At 37.6% G+C, this 20981-nt stretch overlaps 2 protein-coding genes across 2 annotated transcripts in view; one reads left to right on the top strand and one right to left on the bottom strand.

The window, feature by feature from the left end:
• The window catches only part of DOK7 (docking protein 7), a 315723-nt gene that overhangs the window by 135261 nt on the left and 159481 nt on the right, over window positions 1-20981 (top strand). The gene's annotated exons all lie outside the window — the stretch shown is intronic.
• Window positions 3034-20981, bottom strand: part of LRPAP1 (LDL receptor related protein associated protein 1) — a 42274-nt gene continuing 24326 nt past the window's right edge. The window contains exons 4-8 of the mRNA XM_074274601.1: window positions 19400-19520; window positions 14734-14892; window positions 10116-10198; window positions 8165-8341; window positions 3034-3712 (exon numbers count right to left, since the gene is read on the bottom strand). Coding sequence (XP_074130702.1) covers window positions 3647-3712; window positions 8165-8341; window positions 10116-10198; window positions 14734-14892; window positions 19400-19520 — 606 coding nt within the window. The 3' untranslated portion in view covers window positions 3034-3646. The remainder of the gene's footprint in view (window positions 3713-8164; window positions 8342-10115; window positions 10199-14733; window positions 14893-19399; window positions 19521-20981) is intronic.

Raw genomic sequence — 20981 nt, 5'->3', positions numbered from 1 at the left:
GGTAAGTTATTCTTGGCTGCATACCAAGTTCCTTAGCCTTTCAGAATATCATGTTCCAGGCCCTTTGTTCTTTTAATGTGGACGCTGCTAGATCCTGGGTTATCCTTATTGTGGCTTATAGATCCCTTTTTAAAATGAAGTTTTAAAATGTACAAAATAAAATACCTGTGTTTATAAATGTAATCACAAATTAGTTATATTGAAATAAAGTTATGTAAATTTTTTAAAGTGCATGGGCCCTCTCAGATTTATCTGTTGACACCAGGTTAACATAAATCAATTTTCATGAATCAGACTGCAAGAATATCAAATACTGAGTCATACCTGTATAGTTACAACATAATGACTCTGCTTAAAAATCCGTGCTTTATAAGGGAAAGAGCTCTCTGGAACATCAATCCAGTGATCAGTCCCTTAATCTATTCTCCCAGTCACTTCTGTATATTTTTGATAAACTTTTAAATAGAACACGAAGCAATATGAAGCCCAACTGCCAATGTACACATGTCCTTCTTTTTGCTCAGTAGTGAGAAAAGATATGGAAAGAACGGATAAAGTTCTTGGTCAGGGAAATATTGATTCAATGGGCATAGTCCTTGGAGAGCTATTGACAAATCAGGCAAAAGAATAACCTGATTCGTTTCTGTGGCTTTCCAGTAGCTGAAATGGAAGAAATTGGTTCTCTGGATTTGTATGATTATGACATGGAATCTCCTTTTATATTGAGCTTTATTTTCAAGGCAGCCACTATGTGCAGAAATGGCACTCACTGTAGTCTGTTGAATTTCACTATCAGCCTGCCTTTGAGTCCATTCTCCTGAATATTCTTATCAGACTTGGATGAAGGCATATATATAATGGTTATCAGATTTACAGATTGACTTATGAAAATAGTCAGTAATATTCGTTATAGCTTTGATGTTCCATGCTTATTTATGCTGAACATCAATTTCTACGAATCAGGCTTCCATTGCTGTATCCCAAATGATCTCCTAACCTCCATATATGTAATATATATATATATATATATATATATATATATATATATATATATATATATATATATATAATTTATGTATAATTATGTATAATTTACATATAACTATAGACATATAGTTATAGTTTTCTTTGAAGCCTCAGGTTTTGTGACCCCATTCATTTTATGGGATGCTGTTCTCTCCCTGCTGCATATGCTACTCTTGGTTCTGGTGTTGCTTAAAAGCCTTTTCTCTACCTTCCCATCCTTTTAGGCATCTTGGTGCCTTTAAGGTGGATGCCATGCACAGGTATGGGCTTAAATGTTTTCTCCTCAGAAAGGCATGTAGTTATAAGGATGTTGGAGTTAGAAGACTTGGGTCTGAACTCCTGCTTCACTCTAAGTACTCATGGACCCCAGATGAGTCCCCTTTACTCTGGGGTTCAAGTTTCCTTATCTATCAAATGAGAAAGTTCTTTGCAGCTCCAAACCCTGTGGTTCCAAGGTTTCCACTAGCACCTCTAAGTGGATGGCTCCCATATTAGTCTCCATACACACAGAAAAGCATCCTCCCCCAAAATAGCTTGTCTTTTCTCCTTCTGACTTCACTATTCCTATCTGTAACATAATATCTCCAAAGCTTCTTAAACTGTGGGTTGTGACCCAACTTGGCCATACTTGGGTGAAAAGACCTTGTGAGTGGAAAAAGTTTAAGAAGCCATAGGTGATCCTGGAGGGTTCTTTCGAGGTCTGGGATCCTATAATTCAAATATGCAATAGAGAAAATTGATGTGATAGAGAAAAAAAAATCCTAGATGTTTAATTTGGCTAAAGTAGAGTGAATTTTAAATTTGATTTTAAAAATCAAATTGAGAATGCAATGAAAGTGGGTCATAATCAATACTGATCATGAGGACCCTGTTGATAAAAGTTCTCTCGAGTGCAAAGCTCTGTTATTTGGACTTCTCCCATACACAAGCTTTATGAGAATACTTTTTTTGGTCTTGGATCATCTGTATTCTGAAATTACTGGCACTTGGATCTATGTTACTCAAAATAATGAGTGTGCAGATCTTAAGAAGTCTCAAGCCTTTTTCATAACTTGGGAGAGATATGGAATTTTCACCTCTTTTTAACTAAAAGCTGAAAGTCCGTATGTTGTCAAGAGAATGTCTTCCGGGGAATTCTCTGAAAATCCTGGTAGACAAGACCTCTCTTGACTAGGTAATTTTATATTTGCCTCTTTATTATGCAGACAATGTGCTTTTGCTATGGCAGTCACATAAATTATTTATGGCAGTGATGAAGAGAAACAGAAATCAGAGTTCCTACTGAAAATATTATAGTTACTTTGTGGAACAAACTAGGTTTCCATTTCTGATCTTGACCAAGAGATGCTCTTGTGTCCTGTTAATGACAAGAGTCAACAGGATATAGTACAAAGAACATTGCCTTTGGAGTCGATTTTGAAACCTATCTCTGACACTTGGATCAATTAATCAACGTAAAGAGCTTGTGCCACATGCTGGGGATACAAAAAGAGGCAAATGCCAGTTCCTGTCCTCAAGGAGCTTACAATCTAATTGAGGATCATGAACAAGATCCTCAATATTTCTGAACCTATTTACTCATCTGTACAATGGAGGAGATAGTAATTGTAGTCCTTGGGAAAAGTTTATGAAGTGCTTTTTAAAGCTTAAAGCAATATATTCATGTTTTACTTGTCCACTGCATCTCTAGTATCTCTCATCTGTTCTTTTTTTATTCCACAGTTTTATAAGTCCCACTTTAGAGGCTTATTGGATTGTGAGGTTAGGCTCTGCAAACAGCAAGTATCCAATTAATATTTGTATTAATCCACATGTGGGTGTATTTTACAGCTTAAATACAGCAAGTTGAGTCATTGATACAGAAAGGTAAAGTGATGGTTAAGGATTTCCTTCCCCCATAAAGATTCAATAAGGTTAGATAATGGATGGCTGAAGGGGGATACAGAACTAGACAATGATGTGCAAGGAAGGGAAAGTTTTCAGAGAGAAAGACAAAGCATTCACATATTTTATATTTTTCAGTTTAATTCATTACAGTGATAAGATGGATCACAGTATTTAATGCTGCACATGATTGTTTTAAAACAAAAGTCTGGTTTCATAATTAGGAATAATCTGAAAATTCAAATACTTCAGTAGTTTTTAATTTTTCTTAGTGATTTCTTTATTAAAAAAAAAACTTCTAATGACATTATCATACACTGTGGATGGATGCAAACTGATCTCCAGTTGCATTTTTCTGTATGTGCAATGTGAAAAGAATTGTCTTATAGAAAAAAAAAATAGGACATTGATATGTGCTCGAAGGAAGACAACATCTTTGTCAAAGCTCCAGACACTGAGTACAGAATCAAGATGACTAATGAGCTGTTTAATTGCCTGGCTCCCCTTAACATTTACACCTTTCAGCTGAATGATTAGATAAACGGCAACTGCAAATGACTCCCTCCATGAAGACACTTTGACCTCTCTGCAGAGGTACCATTATCAATGTTTTCTACATTAAAAAGCACAGTGGTTTAATAAATTCTTTTTAGGATGAAAACCTACAGGAATAAATGTACTGATGATGCTCAATGCAGACACAGTGAATGCTCTGCTGAAGACGTCCAGAATATCTTCAGAGTTCATTGTGTTGAAGACCTTTTGAGATTCTAGTAGACAAGTCTTGTAAGTGCTTCTTTACCTGAAGATGAAAAATATTTTTTACCAGCTGGTCAGAGAATTATAAAATCAATGAAGTAAGATCAGTGCTAGATAGCCTGACAGAAACCAAAATGGAAACATAGAAACTCTAGCACTGATCTAGATTTCCAATTACCCACTCAGCCTGAACTTGCTGTCGATATCATAAAAGCAACTTAATAGGAACTAGGAAAAATATCTGTTAATAAAAAGCAACAAAAGCAGCTGTGATGTGGAAAGGGAAGTGGTCCTAGATTCAGAAATGGGAATTCAAGTCCTTGACCTTGACCCCAGAGTGGCAAGTGATTTTTCTGAGCCCCACTTTCCTATGGAAAATGGGAAGTAATATTTACCCCTCCTTCCTCTTAAGGTCATTATGAAGAGAAGCTTTTATACATTCTTGCCTGTTATGGAAATGTGAGGTATTCTAATTTGGATCACAGGACACTTTATCTTATAAGCCAGAGAATGGAATGGAAATGACCAAATGCTTTCCCTAAAGCCATCCTGTGGCAGTAACTCCTTTGCTTTTCAAAGAAGAGAAAAAGCCTTGGAGTTGGTGCCATGCCCCGGGCTTTGGACTTGAGGTTCAGGGGTACGGGCTTTCCTGGGGCTCCATGAAGGACTGGAAATAGTTCAGACAGGTCTCTCCTTGCAGATGGACAGTTTCTTTCATTTAAAAGAATTATCCCATTAAAATGGGTAGATTGTCTCTACAGTAGATATGATGAATATGTATGATTGAAATCTTCAGTCTCCATGCAGGCACAGGAAAAAAAGGGTTACTTGACATAGCTGAAATGAAGTTTGGCTACCTTACTGCTCCCTTTGTATTCTTCCATTAACGTTCACTAACTTTCATATTAGCAGAACTGCCAAACCCAAGGGATAAATAACAATAATCTTGAGTCTCGTTATTAATAACACTAAATCTCCTTACATAAAAACATTTTGTGGTAACTATTATTAAATTATAGATTCATCTTATTATAATCCTTCAAGGACCCATGATTTAATCAATGTAGTGCCATTACCATGGCAACTCACCTTTCCTCCAAACTGTCTTAGTGAATTTCTGTGGCCAAAAAATGTTATCATCTGATGGTTCAAGTCTCCACTCTTGGCTAAGGAGGTCCTTACTATCTACTGTCTACCTGCCCTAAAAGCCTTTATACCTCAGGGGGAAGGTCCAGAGTGACCACACATGTTATTATTACATAGAGATACTTTACTTGTTCAGGGATTTCCAAACTGGTGGGCAATTTCTTAGTTTTCAATTCTTTACCACTACAAAAAAAAATCAGCTCTTTAAATATTTTCATATGTATGATTTATTATTTTTTTATTCCTCTGCTTTTTCTGAGGCAGCTGGTGGTACAGTAGACTCTAAATTGGACTTGAACTTAGGTCTAATTAGTCTCAGACACCTACTGGCTGTGTGACTTGGGACAAATCAATTAACCTTTTTGGGACTTGGCTTCTTCACTTATAAAATGGGGAGAACAGAAACTAACCTGAAGGCTACTGAGATGATCAGGTAACATTTGTAAGAAGTGCTTATCAATGTGCCTGACACACAATGGGCACAATATAAATGCTGGGTTATAAACCTAATAGTGGTATCTCTAGGCCAAAGTAACTTCTGGACTATAGTTCTGAACTGCTTTAAAGAATGCCCATGTCAAAAGATAATGTTATATGTTGGAGGGGTTGTGGGAAAACTGGGACACTAATGAATTGTTGGAGTTGTGAAATGATCCAGCTATCCTATCTGGAACTATACCCAAAGGGCTATTAAACAACTGTGCATACCTTTTGATGCAGCAATGCCATTACTGGGTCTATATCCCAAGGAAATCAAAAAGGAGGGGAAAGGATAGATATCTATCCATTAGGGAATGGCTGAACATAATGGAATGCTGTTGTTTTATTAAAAATGATAAACAAGCTGATTATAGAAAGGTCTGCATGTTGAGTCAAATGAACAGAACCAAAACAGAACACAGTAATAGTAAGAATGTGATGATCCACTATGAAAGACATGGTTCTCTCTCCAGTGGTGCAGTGATCCAAAGCAATCCCAATAGATGTTGGACAGAAAAGGCCATCTGCATCCACAAAAATAACTATGGAGATTGAATGTAAATCAACACAAGCTATGTTCACTTCTTCAGTTTTTTATCTCTCCCAATATGATAAGTAATTTGTATTAAAAGTAAATAAATTTTAAAAAAAGGCTCATGCTCACTAACAGTGCACCACAGTGCCGACCTCCATTCCAACACTGCCTGTCTGGGTGGTGGTAGGGCCTCAGAGTTACTTTAAAGTACATTTCATTACTAGTGATTTGGAACATTTTTTCATTTAGCTCTTGACTGCTTAGCATTTTCAAAGTATGGTTCAGGGGCCTCTGAAACCCACAAGGACAAAATCACTCTTATAATGATACTAGGATGTTTTAATTTCTGATAGAGAAAATAGTGACAACCTATGTAAACAATCTCTTGGGGGGGGGTCCTCAATTTTTAGTGTAAAGGCCAGAAAATTTGAGAACTCCTGCCATAGATCACTCCTCTAATAATGATGAGTGCAGCAGTTTACATGGTGCTTTCCTCACAAAAACTCTGTGAAGCAGATAGTTCAAGCAGGATTATCCCCAATTTACATGTGAGTAGAGGGGGCTCCAAAAGGTTGGGTGAGTTGCCCATGTCTGGGCATCCAGCTCACTCTTCCATGGCTGCCTCTCTTTGGGGCACAGTGGGGAAGAGGGACCTGTATATTAATTCTGGTCCAGATAGCTCTCTGTTGGACATTAAGTAATGAGGCGATTCCTTCAGGACCAAGAGAGCTAGCTAACTTAGCCGACTTATGATCCAACATTAGATGGAATCCTTCTTAATAAGCTGTCATTTGTGAAGGAACTAGATGTTCCAGGGTTTGCTGTTCTGAGAAGCCTTCATGGCTCAGCTGTCTTATAGTAGAACATTAGTGGAGAACACCGAGCTGAGGACAATGGAAAAGTTAAGGTCAGGTACCTTGTGGCGATTTAGTGAAAAGAAAACCACATAGGGAGTGGTAAAACCTGATTTGAATACATTCCCCGCCCCCCCCCCTTATCCCCAAGTTTCCTAATCTATAAATGATACTCATAAAATCATTAGTCTCCACCTCACCAAGTTTCAAGAAAAACATTGTCGATTTTAAGTTGAAATGTGATGTATTATTATTTAAGGCCATGTTATCTATCAAGCCTATTTTTGTTTTGCTCAAAATTTTTCCCAACATCTATTCTACTACTACCAGATTCCTTAGATTGGGATTTATAGAGAATTCTCCCACAATGTCCATAGCATTCTGTGGCCAAATCATTTTGGGAAAGGCTGGACTAGATTATCTCAGGTTCCTCTAAGCTTGAAGGTGGTTCTGTAATCATCTAATTAATCTACTCTAACCCCAAATAACCTAAACCATATATACAGAGAGAGAGAGAGAGAGAGAGAGAGAGAGAGAGAGAGAGAGAGAGAGAGAGAGAATGTATATCTATCTATCTATCTATATCTATCTAGTATCACTACACAGTTCTTACATGAAGCAGTTCATCTTCCCCTTGGAGGATACCTGGCCGAAGGCCCCTGTGTCTTGATGTTGAACTCAGATCTACCTACAGTAAACTCTAGGGAAATGGAATCTTGCTGGCTTCACTCAGTAAACCACAGTCCTGGAAAATAACTGAGGGTCAGGGAAGAAATTAAAATGCTAAAGAAGCTCCAAAATCATTTGATCACATTCTCATACACACACACACATCAAATGCTTCTCTGAAGAATTAAGTCCATTGCCAATTAAGCACCGCTGCACATTACTACAGTATGCTAATAACCCTTAATGGACATCAAGACATTAGGAGATGGACAATCACTCTTAGAACAGGAAAGTCAGGTCAGGGGCAATCCAAATAAAGAAATGATTTTTATGCTGCATTTACAAGTAAAAGTACTTCTTCTAGTTGTGACTTATGCCAAATGGTGATGGTAGGGGAGCCAGACTGGACACGTGGCTTCTGTGTGACCAAAGCTAAGTCACTTCCCCTTTTTTCAAACTCAAGTTTCCTCCAGGAGGAGAACCACTATGACTCAGCATAGGGATTGTGCTTGCACAATCTATACCACAGACCTGTCATGATAAAGTACAGTGACCATTATGAATAATTTGTGGGGGAACCATCAGCTAAAGGGTTGCTGCCTGAGGACTGACCCAGAGCCAGTAGGGGAGGCCAGCCATGGGGACAAAACCAGGAATCTCTAAAGAACTAAAAGATCTCCAAGGCGACCCCTTCCATCTGTGATGATGTTATTAAAAAAAAACAAAACAAAAAAAAAAACCAAAAAAACCTACAGCAACTACTTGTATCACATTAGCAACAACATTATCGCAACACATTAGCAATACAAACCTTGTAGCCCAATTCTTTAGTCTTTTCTTCAAGCATGGCATATTTCTCTTTATTCCGGCTCAGGTGCTCTTTATCCCCAGTTCCCTCTACATGCTTTAGTTTTTGATGAGAAATTTCCAACTGCTTCTGATAATGATGATGCTTTTCAATTTTGGCTTCAAAATGTTTAAGCTCCTCCTACAACATAGTTAATAGGAATAAATGACTATTTTTCTCATGATCTTGATGCTAACTTGAGTCCCTGAAAAATGTTCAAAGTAAACTTTTAAGAATTTTTACAAGTAATTATATGCAAAGACTTTGCATATAACAACTAGATACTTCAGGGGAAAGGGCTAACATTTTTGAATACTCAAGACATATCCCTCAAACAGCCAAGGGATCTCAGCCACTGTTATCTGTGTGATCTAAGCTTATCTTTAATCTCTCCGGATCTAAGAGTCCTTCCTTATCTGTAAATGGAGAGAATTAGATTAGATGAGCTTTTCGTTCTAAATTCACATTACAATGGAAGAGAAAAACAAGCACCAATGCCAAAGCACATAGAAGGTACTCCCTCAAAAGTACATACACATGTCCAATACTTAAGATGCCATTTGTGGGGGGGGGGGGAAATTCTCTTGCCAATGACAACTATAAGTCTAATCTTTTTCTAATATGATAAACTCTTGGCTAACCATCACCAGACAAACAGTAACCTCAAGGAACCAGTCCTGGGGAAAATCTGGGAAAGTGAAGGTAGAAATCAGGGTGAGCAAGCTGTAGATAGGGACCCCAAATACAGAGGTATAAGAGATGCCATGGTAGGCTGAGTATTTGGTCAATTAAAGTATTACTGTCAGGACCTGAGTTTTTTATATTAGTGAATTGACTTAATGTTCTTAACTGACATTTTGATTCAACAGGGAATGTGCTAGCATGAAAAAATTTATCAAGGTAAAGAGGAAAGACCTCTGTAATGGGAGTGGGGACTACTGGGTTCACATCCCAACTTGGCCACTGATGAGCAAACCATTTTCCCTCTGTGGACTGTAAAGTCCTGTTGTCTCTCAACTATAATCCTTCTCTGGGAGGAGGTTTCTTTTCTGTAAATCCTTTTCTCTGGGAGCAGGTTTCTTGGAAGGCTTCTGGAGCCTCCAGCCAGAGCGAAGGTAGACGTGGGAATGAATCCCACTCTGCCTCTAAGAGTGGGATTGTGGATTTGCCAGAAGTCAGTTCTAGTTGTGAATCTCCCAGAAGTCCATGAGCAGGCTTTTCCTTTAGATCTTGTGAATCTGCTCTTGTCCAAGTGTCCCTAGTCAGCACCACAGTAGAATCTCAAATCTTCTTCCTGAATCCTGACTCCTTAAATCCTCCCAGAGAATGAGCTTGTGGGAACTCCTTTACAACCAATGAGCAAGCTCCTTTTAAAGATGTAAACTCCTTTAAAGGTTTGAACTAAAGGTGTGAACTCTGAGCTAGAGAATTATTAAGTACCGACTTAGCACCTAGTAAGGAACCTAACAGTGGACCTCAGTTTTCTCATTTGTAAAAGGAGAGTGTTGGATCAGATGGTCTCTTAGACCTTTCCCTAATAGACTACGAATTTAGGAAAATGTAGAGGGTTCACAGAAATGAAAGGAGATCAAAAAAACAAACTCATAGTTGCAGAATGAAAGTAGAAGGGAAAAAGCAGGGGACAAGAAAAAAAATATGGGATTGAGTATGTCAGCTGTGTTACTTCTGAAAAAAAGTAGGTAACTAATTTTGGAAAGATACCAGACATTAAAACAAAAACAAAAACAAAAAAAACAATGGTCAGACTATATCTAGAATGCTGTGTCCAGTTTGGGAGGTTTCATTTTAGGTTCAATATGAGGAACTTTTTAATAGTTATAGCTGTGACAGGATGGATTGGGAAGGCTAACTGAGAATCTGATACTATGGAAGAATTATTTTGAGCCTTTCTTACCCGGAATGACTCCAGTTCCTTCTGAGTAAAGTTTGCTGTTTTAGCCATGTCCCACAAATCAATTACTCTTGGTTCTTCAAACTCTAAAATAAAATTTAAAAATTGTAAAAAATACTATGGCAGGTGCTAACATGTGACTTTAACATTTTCAAATAAAAAACTTTAAATGCATGACCCAGAACACATGAATTGACCCTAACCCAATCAAATATTCCTTTGATGTAAATCAGTGATTCTTGTTCCTTAATCAATTTTAATACATAGTTTTTATAAAGAAGCAAACAGGAATGCATAATTATATGATGCTTCCCCTTAACTCTGAAGTAAGAAATGCATTTCTCCCTGTTCCCCCATTTCCAGAGGTGATAAATAAGACTTAAATCACTTTCCCTTTATGGGTCTCAGTTACCGACCAGTAAAACAAGAGGCCAAGGCCTCTCCCAGCCCTAGGATGGTATGAGTCAAAATCTCATGTCATTTAAGTGAACCTTAATCTGATATTTAAGGGACAATTACATATAATGCACTACATTGAAAAATGACCAAGTTCAGCCTTTAAGAAACTGAAAATCCCAAAGTGAAGATGTGATCAGTGGGTAGAATGTACTAGGGACCAGTGTGAAGAAGAAACCCATCGGAGTGGCTCTGGAAAGATTTCAGAGAGGAAGTAGCAATGTTGCCCCCTTTAAGAATGAGCAAGATTTCATCAGGTAGAGAGATGTGGAGGGAGTGTATTCTGAGTGTGAGAACAGCTACTAAGGGGTTGGGTGAGGAGGAAGAATATAAATAAGCCTGGCAACTTCCTGTGAAGGTACTTAATTAAGAGCTGAGCAAAGCTCCAAGATTGGTCACAGTTATGGATCAGAACCAGTGTTCAGGTGGTTCTGCGCTGGAGAATCCATAATGTTTTAGTTGAAATAAAAAAGGAAGGGGTAACAAACATGATCTTTGACAAAGCGAAAACAAAAAGACATCTAAATGAAACAGATAATCAAGAAAATAACATTTTGCTAACTTGACAATGAAGTAATATAAACATATACACACCAAATGTCTTAGCATCCAAATTCTTGAAGAAAAAGTTAAATGAGTTACAAGAAGAAATAGATAGCAAAACTACTGTCTGGGACGCCAACTTTCTCCTCTCAGAATTAGACAAATTTGAACCATAAAATAAACAGTTAAGGAGATGAATAGAATCTTAGAAAAACTTAGATATTATAGACCTCTAGAGAAAAGTGAATGAGAATGGGAAAAATTATACCTTTTTCCTCAGCTGGGCATGGCACCTTCACAAAAACCTCATAACTAATTGCAGAAATATTAAATGCACCCATTTTTTTTGGTACAATAATATATTAAAAATGACATTCAATAAAGTGCCATGGAATCACAGATTAAAAATTAATTAGAAACTAATCTTAAGTGGATCAAAGAAAAAAATCACAGAAACAATTTTATTAAAGAGAATGACAATAGTGAGACAACATATTAAAATTTGTGAGATGCAACCAAGATATAACAAAAGTTATATCTTTAATTGTATCCACCAATAAAAAAAGAGAAACCATAGACCTAATTGGGATGTACCTAAAAAGATTAGAAAAAGAAAAAAAATCTTTAAAAAAGGGAAAATTAATAAAACTGAAAGTATATAAAAAAAAAATCAACTAATAAAAGTAGGAGCTGATTCTGTGAGAAAACCTCTTAATAAAAACAGATTAAACCACTGGTTAATTTCACACACACACACACACACACACACACACACACACAAATCAAATTATCAGTATTAGAAATGAAAAGGGTGAATGCATTACCAATGAAGATGTATTTAAATTATTTGGATCTATTTTGCATAATTATATGCCAATAAAACTGACAATTTAAATAAAATAGATTAATATTTCTAAAACTATAAATTGTCCAGACTAATAAAAGAGGAGTCATTATAAATAATCCTATCTCAGAAAAAGAAATTGAACAAACCCTAAAGAAGCTCTCTAAGAAAAAAATCCTCAGGACCAGATAAATTCACAAGTGAACTTTACCACATTTAAGAAATAATTAAAATACCATATTAACTACTAGAAAAACAGGTAAGGGAGTCTACCAATTTTTTTTTTTTTTTGACACAAATATGGTTGTGACATCTAAACCAAAGAGAGAAAGAAAATGATAGGCTGATTTCCCTAATGGATACTACTGAGGCAAAAATTTTAAATAAAATACTTGTAAGGAGATTCCAGCAATTATACAGGAATGCAAGATTAGCTCAAAATTAGTAAAACTATGAGCATATTTGACCTTATCAATAACAAAAACAATAAAAACCATATGATTATATAAAGATGCAGAAAAATCTTTTGATAAAAATACAACACCCATTCTCACAAAAACACTAAAATGCACAGTACCAAATGAACACTTTCCAATAAGTTTGGCAAGGACTTCCATTATCACCATTGATATTCAATATTTTATTAAAATATTCTAACTATAGCAATAAGAAACTACTATGTGACATGTATATGTAAAAGTGAAAAATACATATCATATAATAAGTTATAAAACTATTATAGGAATAAGAATAGGCAATGAGGAAACAGAATTATTAGTCTTTGCAGATGATATGATGGTATGCTTTTTGTAGTGTTAGTAAGTTGTATTTGACTTTTCATAACCCTCTTGTTTTCTTGGCAAGGTATTAGTGTGCCTAACCGTTTCATTCTCCAGCTCATTTTTTTAGATAAAGAAACTCTGACAAACACAGTTAAGTGACTTATGCACGGTCCCACATTTAGTAAGTATCTGAGACCAGATTTGATTCAGGAAGATGAGTCTTCCTGACTCTAGGCCAGGTACTCTATCCATTGTTAACTGCCCAAATGTATATTTAGAAAACCCTAGAAAATCAACTAAAAAACTAGTTGAAGTAATTAACAATTTCAGCAAAGGTGAAGATTACAAAATAATCCCACATAAACTGTCAGCATTTCTACATGCTACTAGCAAAATGCAGCAGGACAGAAAGATAAATTCCATTCAAAATAATTGTAGAGATTATAAAATACTTAGGGCCTACCTGCCAAGACAAGCCCAGGGACACGTATGAACACAATTACAAAATATTTTACACAAATAAAGATAGAAGTAAGCAATTAAAGAAATATCCATTGCTCTTGGCCAATATAATAAAAATGACAATTCTATCTAAATTAATTTTCTTATTCAGAACCATTCCAATAAAACTACCAAACACATATTTTATAGAGCTAGGAAAAAAAAAATCAGCAGAAAGAAAGGTCGACATCAAGAGAATCAATGAACAAAACAAAACAAGTGAAGGCAGACAGCCCAGCAGTACTAGATTTCAAGCTATATTACACAAATGGTCATCATAGAAAGAATCTGGTACTGGTTAAGAAATACAGTGGTGGGTCAACGGAAAAAATTAGGAACACAACACAGAGAAATAAATGACCACAGTCATCAGCACTTGATAAACTCAAAGAGCCAAGCTTATGGGGAAAAAAAAAAAAAAAAAAACTAACTATATGATAAACAACAGGGACAATGATGTGACTCAACTATCCTAGAGAACAATTTGGAATTATGCTTAAAAATCTATAAAACTGTACATCTCGTTTGATTCAGCAATACCACTATAAGGATCCAAAGAGATTAAAGGAAAGGGAAAAAGACCTATATGTAGAAAGATGTTTAGAGCAACCTTTTCTATGGTGGCAAATAAATGGAAATTGAGGAAATAAATTCAGGAAGAGCAGCCCTGTAACAAGGATCATCTGTGAAAGACTTAGCCACTCTATGATAACTAGCGCTATTTCATATGTTTAATAAATTGTTATTGAGTGAATGAGTGATATACAAGTACAGAAGAGTTGGGATCCACATTGGTTGAGAGAGCAACCATAATGATAAAATCAAAGATCCTTGATTCACTCCTTAGTGCTTTGTTAAGTATTTTACATAATTTTCTTTTCTGACCCTCAGGATAGTCCTATGTGGTATATTATTAAGGGAACTAGAGCTACAAGAAGTTGGCTTGGAGAAGCTAGTAAATGTGAGAGGCAGAATTCAACCCAGGTCTCCTAAGTCCTGTTTCCCACTACATCTCACAAAATGCATTCCACCTAAAGCAAAAATTTTCTGGATCCATAAAGAAAATCTTGTTGCATCAACAATTCATCACTCAAAATTCATTAGGCAGCTTCTGTGAGCCCATTACTGAACCAGGCACACTGAGGTGTAATAATAAAAGGAGTAACCCTTGCTCTGGGAGATTAAAATCTAGGCAGAAAGTGCATATCTAGAAACAACCCTAAGAACATCATGAAACAATTTGTGATAAATCTAAGTGACATGGGAGTTCTGAGAGAGCCAAGCTAATGAGGTTATATTTAAGATGGGGAAAAATGCTTCAGTTCTGCTCTGTACCCTCGGCCTGGTGCCCCAAATAGAAGGCACTGCACAATGGTTTAGTAGTTGGTGAAGATAACTGTGAGTCAGTGTTGTACCGATCATTTAACCTTGTCTGACTCAGTACTTGTAGATGTCACCACAGTCATTTTTGAGCTGAAACCCCAAGGAATCTCACCGCTGTCTGCATCGTAACCCTGATGACTGACTTTCCGTAAGCGGTCGAAGCCCTGGTTGATGCTCCGGAGTTTGTCTTTCAGCTCCGTGTGCCTGCTGTGGAGGACGTCCTCTTTGACAGGGTTCCCATCCAACGGGCTAATGACATTTTTGTGGCTCTCTGTTGAAAAAACAGTAAAACAAGAGCTGACTTGGCACCTGCCCAACAAGGGCTTTGTGAGGGAAACAGGAAGGGAATTCTACCCCACCCCAGGAGCCAAAGCTGGACAGGTGTTGAGTCTCTAATAGCCATTACTGTCAGAGAGGTAGGAGTCAGACTTTGGCCTTCCAAGTCCTGAGCGTTACCTTTTATGCCATGCTAGAAAATCAAAACAAAAATGAAATAGAATCTTTTCCCAGAACTTTTCTCATTTTACAGAAAAGTTACAACTGATTTCCCAATCCACTGTTCCATTCCCCCACACATAGTGGAACTTCATATATTTACTCTGTAGCAATCTTTTTCCTGATGGCTAAAATAAAACCATCTCTCCTGAAGGATGTTAATTTCTCTTTTGACAATTTTTAAAAATAAGCGTGTTTTGTTTCATATTCTCCACATAATGGCTTAAGAATAGGATATCCACCTTAAAGTAAACTGAGATGAAAACTATACTTTCACAGAAACAAACGTCTACTAACGCTATGTACAACCTGATGGTTAACTTTTATTTCAAAGCTGCCCCCAAATTCCTGCTTCATCCCTGCTCATCAAGCTAACCTTCTGTCACTTTGCCAGCGTCTACAATCTGCTCCATTTGGAAGTTTGTGAGAATGGAAGAACACAGATCTGTGACTTTGGATAGGTCATGTGTCCAATAATAGAGTCTGGTAACATAAAATCATGATGGTCTAAATATCTGAAAAAATCTACAATTTTCTACTTTGGTGAAGGAGACACATGACCTGTTAAAGATTACTAACTCTAATTCTAAAATGTCAAAAAAAAACCCAAAAAAAACCCCACCCACTATCTAATCTGAGGAAAGAAAGGCAGACTAGGAGTTAGGAGGCCTGGATTCCAGTTCTAGCTATATTGCTTCAATTCAGCAAACACTAAAAACCCATTACGGGTAAGGTGTTCTATTCAGCACGATACAAAGCTAGAGATGAAGCCATCCTTGTTCTCAAGGAATTTGTAATCTATGAAGGGAGTTGGGGTGGGTACACACACAACATAAAGTAGAATGTGAGACAAGCAAAGGAGACAAAGAAAACAGGAGAAGGAAGCTGCAATTTCTGTGCATTTCATGGAGGAGATCCCACTAGGAGGGGTCACTCTGAGGAAAGGTGGGCAGGCTGAAGTCTCAGGAAACAAGGTTTGGCTGCAATGTCTAGAGTAAGCAAGCCAGGCTGTGGAGACCCTAAAATGCCAGGCTAAGGGCTTTGTATCCTGTCTCACAGGCAATAAGCAAATATTACAGAGGAATAGTCATGGTCAGACCATTTACTGAAGGAAAAGTGGATTAGAAAGGGAGAGATGCTTGAGGCAGGAAGGCTAACTGGGGACTACTACAATATTCCAGGAAAGAGATAATGAGTACCAGAACTGAGGACCTGATGGTGTGGAGACAAGGGCAAGGACAATAATCAGAATAAACATTAAAGTTTGCAAAGCCCTTTTACATGGATCTACTCATCTAACCCTTAAAACAACCTTGTGTACAGTTGTTATCTTCATTTTACAAATGAGCAAATGGAGATACACTGAGAGATTAGATTAGATTAGTATTGAAGGCAGGATTTTCCCTCCAAGTTCATTTCTCTTTCGGTTCCACCATTTTGCCCTCATCTAGGTGTGAGGGAGTTGCTGCAGGAGCCACCAAGGGGACATGGCCCTGGAGGTGGGGAGAGCTGTAGGCAAGGGAGCCCGAGGTCCTCGGATCCTGCTGACACGACACCAGCTACTTTGGGAAGGTTAAGTGGATGGAAAAAAGAATATCCAGGCAGAGCGGCTGGTCAAAAGTTTCAAGCTAAAGAAAGGTCAAGATGGTAGGAGCCAAGACGAGATCTGGGGCCATGGGCAGAGACTTCTTAGGGTTGGGAAACCAAATGCTGAGGCAGCAGCAGCACTGGTGTGGACAGCCTTTCTAGAGGTTAAGAGGAAAAGACAAATGGACTCTTAAGTGTAGGACTTCAAAGGATAGGCGGAAATCCAACAGGTCAAGAGAAAGGAGATCCCGACAGTGAGACCAAAACATCAGAGAGGGGCAGCTTGGCTGAGGGGCACAGAGCAGCTCACTGTAGGTGGCCAATTGGCCTGGTGCTGTGTACGCCAATTAAAAGCTTTGATCTTATTCAGGAGGTGGGGGAGCCGATTTTGCAGAGTTAAATGAACTTTTTTTTTTAAAGGAAAGGGAAGAGACGAGTGTGTTTATAGGCAGACAGAAAGGAGCAAGGAGGAAGACTGAAGATACGGATGACCGACGGAGTGTCCAAGGAGCAAGGCCCCAGAGGAATGAGATCAGGGTCACCATGGAAGGGGCCTGCCACATAGAGCAGTGCTGCAGCATGAAGGAGGAGAGAGGAAGTCAGGTGAATGCACATAAGTGGAATCTGATTCCTACTGTATGGAATAGAGAGATAACATGAAGACCTTATAGGAATGTGTGAATTCTTTTTCTGTATTTTATTTTCATTATTTCTGTGTTTCCCCCATGACCTGTATAATATGTGCGGGCCCATATGTACTTGAGCCTTGGTCAGCTATATCTGAAGCCTGAAGGCCTGATTTTCTGTTTCCTAGAAATCAGGTGATTTTGGGAAAACAGAATCCTTCCATTCCAATCTCTTCAAATAGCAACAACCAATTAGATGCCTTCCCCTCCCCTTCTCAATGCTCTCTTACTTGTGCTGTAATCTCTTTTATAAAAGCTGTGCATCTTTACTACTTCTTTAGCTCTCCTACCATGAGCTTTCTCTTTCTTATCTTGTGATGGGATGGTGCATCCTTAGAAGTATAATAAACAACCTTTTTGCTTTCCATTTTGAGTGATCTCTGAGTAGTCATTTTGGGTAAGGGTCTTCTACATCCCACACACTACAGATGGGGAAACTGAGCCTTAAAAAAGCAAAATGATTTGCACAGGCAGAGAGTCAGTATGGTTGTATTCTCCCCTTCATTTTCTTAACCCCCCAATCTACCTTTCATGTAGATATCGGACTCAGTGCTACAAAGCCCTTCCCCAACATCTTCCCTATTGCCATAGCCCCTGACAGTCTGGCACTATCTGACCTTTCCAAGCTAGTACTGATTTTTCCCCACATACTCTGTATACTATTTCCCCCTGCCAATATCTGCAATGTCTTCTTCCTCCTTCGTCTATTGAATCCCAATCTATCATTTAAATGTTCCCCTCCTCAAGAATCCCTTCTGATCCCTCCCCAATCTCCTGATAGAACCTGCATAGGACCATTTTGTTTTGTACCTAATGGATTTATCACGTATTACAATAAACTTTTTATAGGTCAAAAATCTCCTCGTAAGGACATAAAGCTCCTTTAACTGAATGCAAACTCGAATTTAGCACTTAAGTTCTTCACAGTGTGGTGAGTGCCAGCCACCTTTGCAAACATATCTGCCTTTCTCCTTTCCATGCCCTCTACATTTCAAGCAAATGGATCTCTCTGCTGTCCCCTCAACCTCAGCCTTCCATGGCACCTGTCCCTCATATGGTCTTTATCTTAACTCACAGCTCAACTCTCCTATCCCTTCCTGATCCCCTCAGTTGTTAGGAGCAGTTTCTTCCTCCAACTATCTTCTTCTATCCCACTGCCTTGTACATGACAGGAATTAGATAAATGCTGGCTGAATTTAACTGGATCATTTGTATGTAAAAATATACTCCCATGTAGACTATATGTTCCTTGAGGACAGTCACTTTATTGTTGTTGCCCAAGTACCCCCCCGCAGCAACTAGCAAAGCCCATCCCAAGGGCTTAGTTACTCTCTCCGGCTGGATGATTCCTAGATCACTCTAACCAGCCCTGGTTTCTTTGCTGAGAGCCAGCTGCCCCATGGACATGTCAGAGTGGAGGTCCTGGAAACATTTCAACTAAAACAAAACTCAATTCCTTTCCCTCCAGCCCTCCCTGCTCCTGCACAGTGCCCAACACCACCCCGCAGGTACCCAAGCCTAGGGCTGGATGTCCTTGGTCTGTCCCCAGCCATGCTCATGCATGGCTCGCTCATTAAAATGTGAGCTCCTGAGAGTAGGGTCAATTTTTGCTTGACTTTGTACCCTCAGCATTTAACACACTTTCAAATATGCCTGCTGACTGGTCAGCAAATGAATGAATGACTGAGGACAAGGATGATGTTTTATCTAAAATCTTCTAGTTCCCTCAAATAGTTCCTTATATACAGTGGATGCTTAAATAAACATTTACTGAAATTCATGATATCCTGGATTCAAGTACATATAGTAATTAAAAAAAAAACACCCACCAAAATATGTCCATGATGGAAACCCCACACAATTACTTATACCATATTTTCTTTCTATAGTCAGCAAAGGTTCAGGCATTAAAATGTCAGGCTTACTGTAATACTTAAGAAGTTAATAGAACACTGTTTGGAAAACAAAGATGTTTTTTGCTTATGAATATTTCAGCATTATCGGGAGTACCTTCTGTTCTGCTCACAGTTTCTAAAAGGACGTTATATTCATGGACTTTTTCTTTATGATGTTTAAATTCCCGCCACAGTTTATCTAACTCCTCACTGGAAAATTTCCCAGAGGTTTTAGCCTGAGGAGAAAAAACGAAAACAGAGAAATTCAAGTTACAAGATTAAATTTTGTTCAAATAAGCAATAATATTTACATTTATATAGTTCTCTTCTCAGAACTACCCAGTTTTTAGGATTTAGAAATGGAAGGAAAAATAGAGATCATATAATTTTAATCTGTATAATTAGTGATTTAGAGTATTCTTTCATATGGTTATTAGTTTGTTTCTTCTTTTGAAAATGTTTCTATCTTTTGGTGATAGGTTTTAGTGTTATATATTTGTGTCAGTTCCTTCAGTATCTTTATCTTCTTCTATATCAGACTTTTATTACAATATTTGCTGTGAAGATTTTCCATTAATCTGCTTTTCTAACTTCTAGGGATATTGATTTTCTTCATGCAAAAAAAAAAAAAAAAAAAAAAAAAAGCCTTTCCTTTTTATGTAACCATGCTTTACTTGATTCCCTGAACATCATTTTGCTGCATTGCTGTCTTTCCGAAACATTTTTCTTCACAAAGCCACCATTTCTGTTCTCGTTTAAAAAGCAGGAGGAAAGGTAGAAATTGTATATAATAAACTTCCTTAACCCAGTGTCTGCACCCAGCAGATCAAAAATCAAAGACACAGTGGGGAAAGTAGCAAGCACAGGATGTGAGTTCAAATCCTGATTCTGCTAATTACTAAGTCGTGTGATCTTGGGAAAATTACAAGATGTTGCCACAATAAATTCCTGATTCTTTAACTCAGATACTTCACTGCATCAGTATCCAAACCACACACTTGCTGTTTGATCTTAAAATTTGTTTCCTAGAAACCTTTATGTAAATGTAGGGAATTGTATCATAAATAATAAAAATTATGTACACCCTCAAATATAATTTATACTACTAATTCTAATGACAAAGAACATGAAGCAGGCCCCATGTCATAACAACCATGCTCATGTGTGTGTGTGTGTGTGTCATTAAAATGTGAGCTCCTTGAGGGTAGGGTCAATTTTTGCCTGACTTTGTACCTTCAGGTTAATGTGATAATCTTAAAATACCTCTGCACATGATTAATCTTCAAAAGAGGAATTGATATGATACATCTAAGAAAATCCAGCTCTTAAGCCAGGAAGGCTAAAATGCTAGCTGCCATACCCTCTCTTCCTGGAGAAGAAAGATGGAGCAGAATACTCACTAGCAAATAAATAAATAATTACAAATAAATGACTCACCATTCTCATTTAAGAAACATTTGAATTTTCTGTAACTATTTTTCAATGTGCTTTTAGATAAGAGGATATAGTCCTCAATTTTATTGTGGGATAATGAGAAAAACAAAGCAATGTAAATAATCTGGAAACTATGTGTTTTTTCCCCACACAAGAAATACCTTCCTTAATCTGGTATTTAGAGCTGAAAAGCCCTTAGAGAAGGTCATGTTCCTCCTTTGCTCAATATGAACAAGAGGAAAAGTGCACATAAACAACACTAA

This window comes from Sminthopsis crassicaudata, chromosome 6 (genome assembly GCF_048593235.1).
Source record: "Sminthopsis crassicaudata isolate SCR6 chromosome 6, ASM4859323v1, whole genome shotgun sequence".
NCBI lineage: Eukaryota > Metazoa > Chordata > Mammalia > Dasyuromorphia > Dasyuridae > Sminthopsis > Sminthopsis crassicaudata.
The sequence above is the reverse complement of the archived record's forward strand: the minus strand, read 5'-3'. Positions and strand labels throughout refer to the sequence as shown.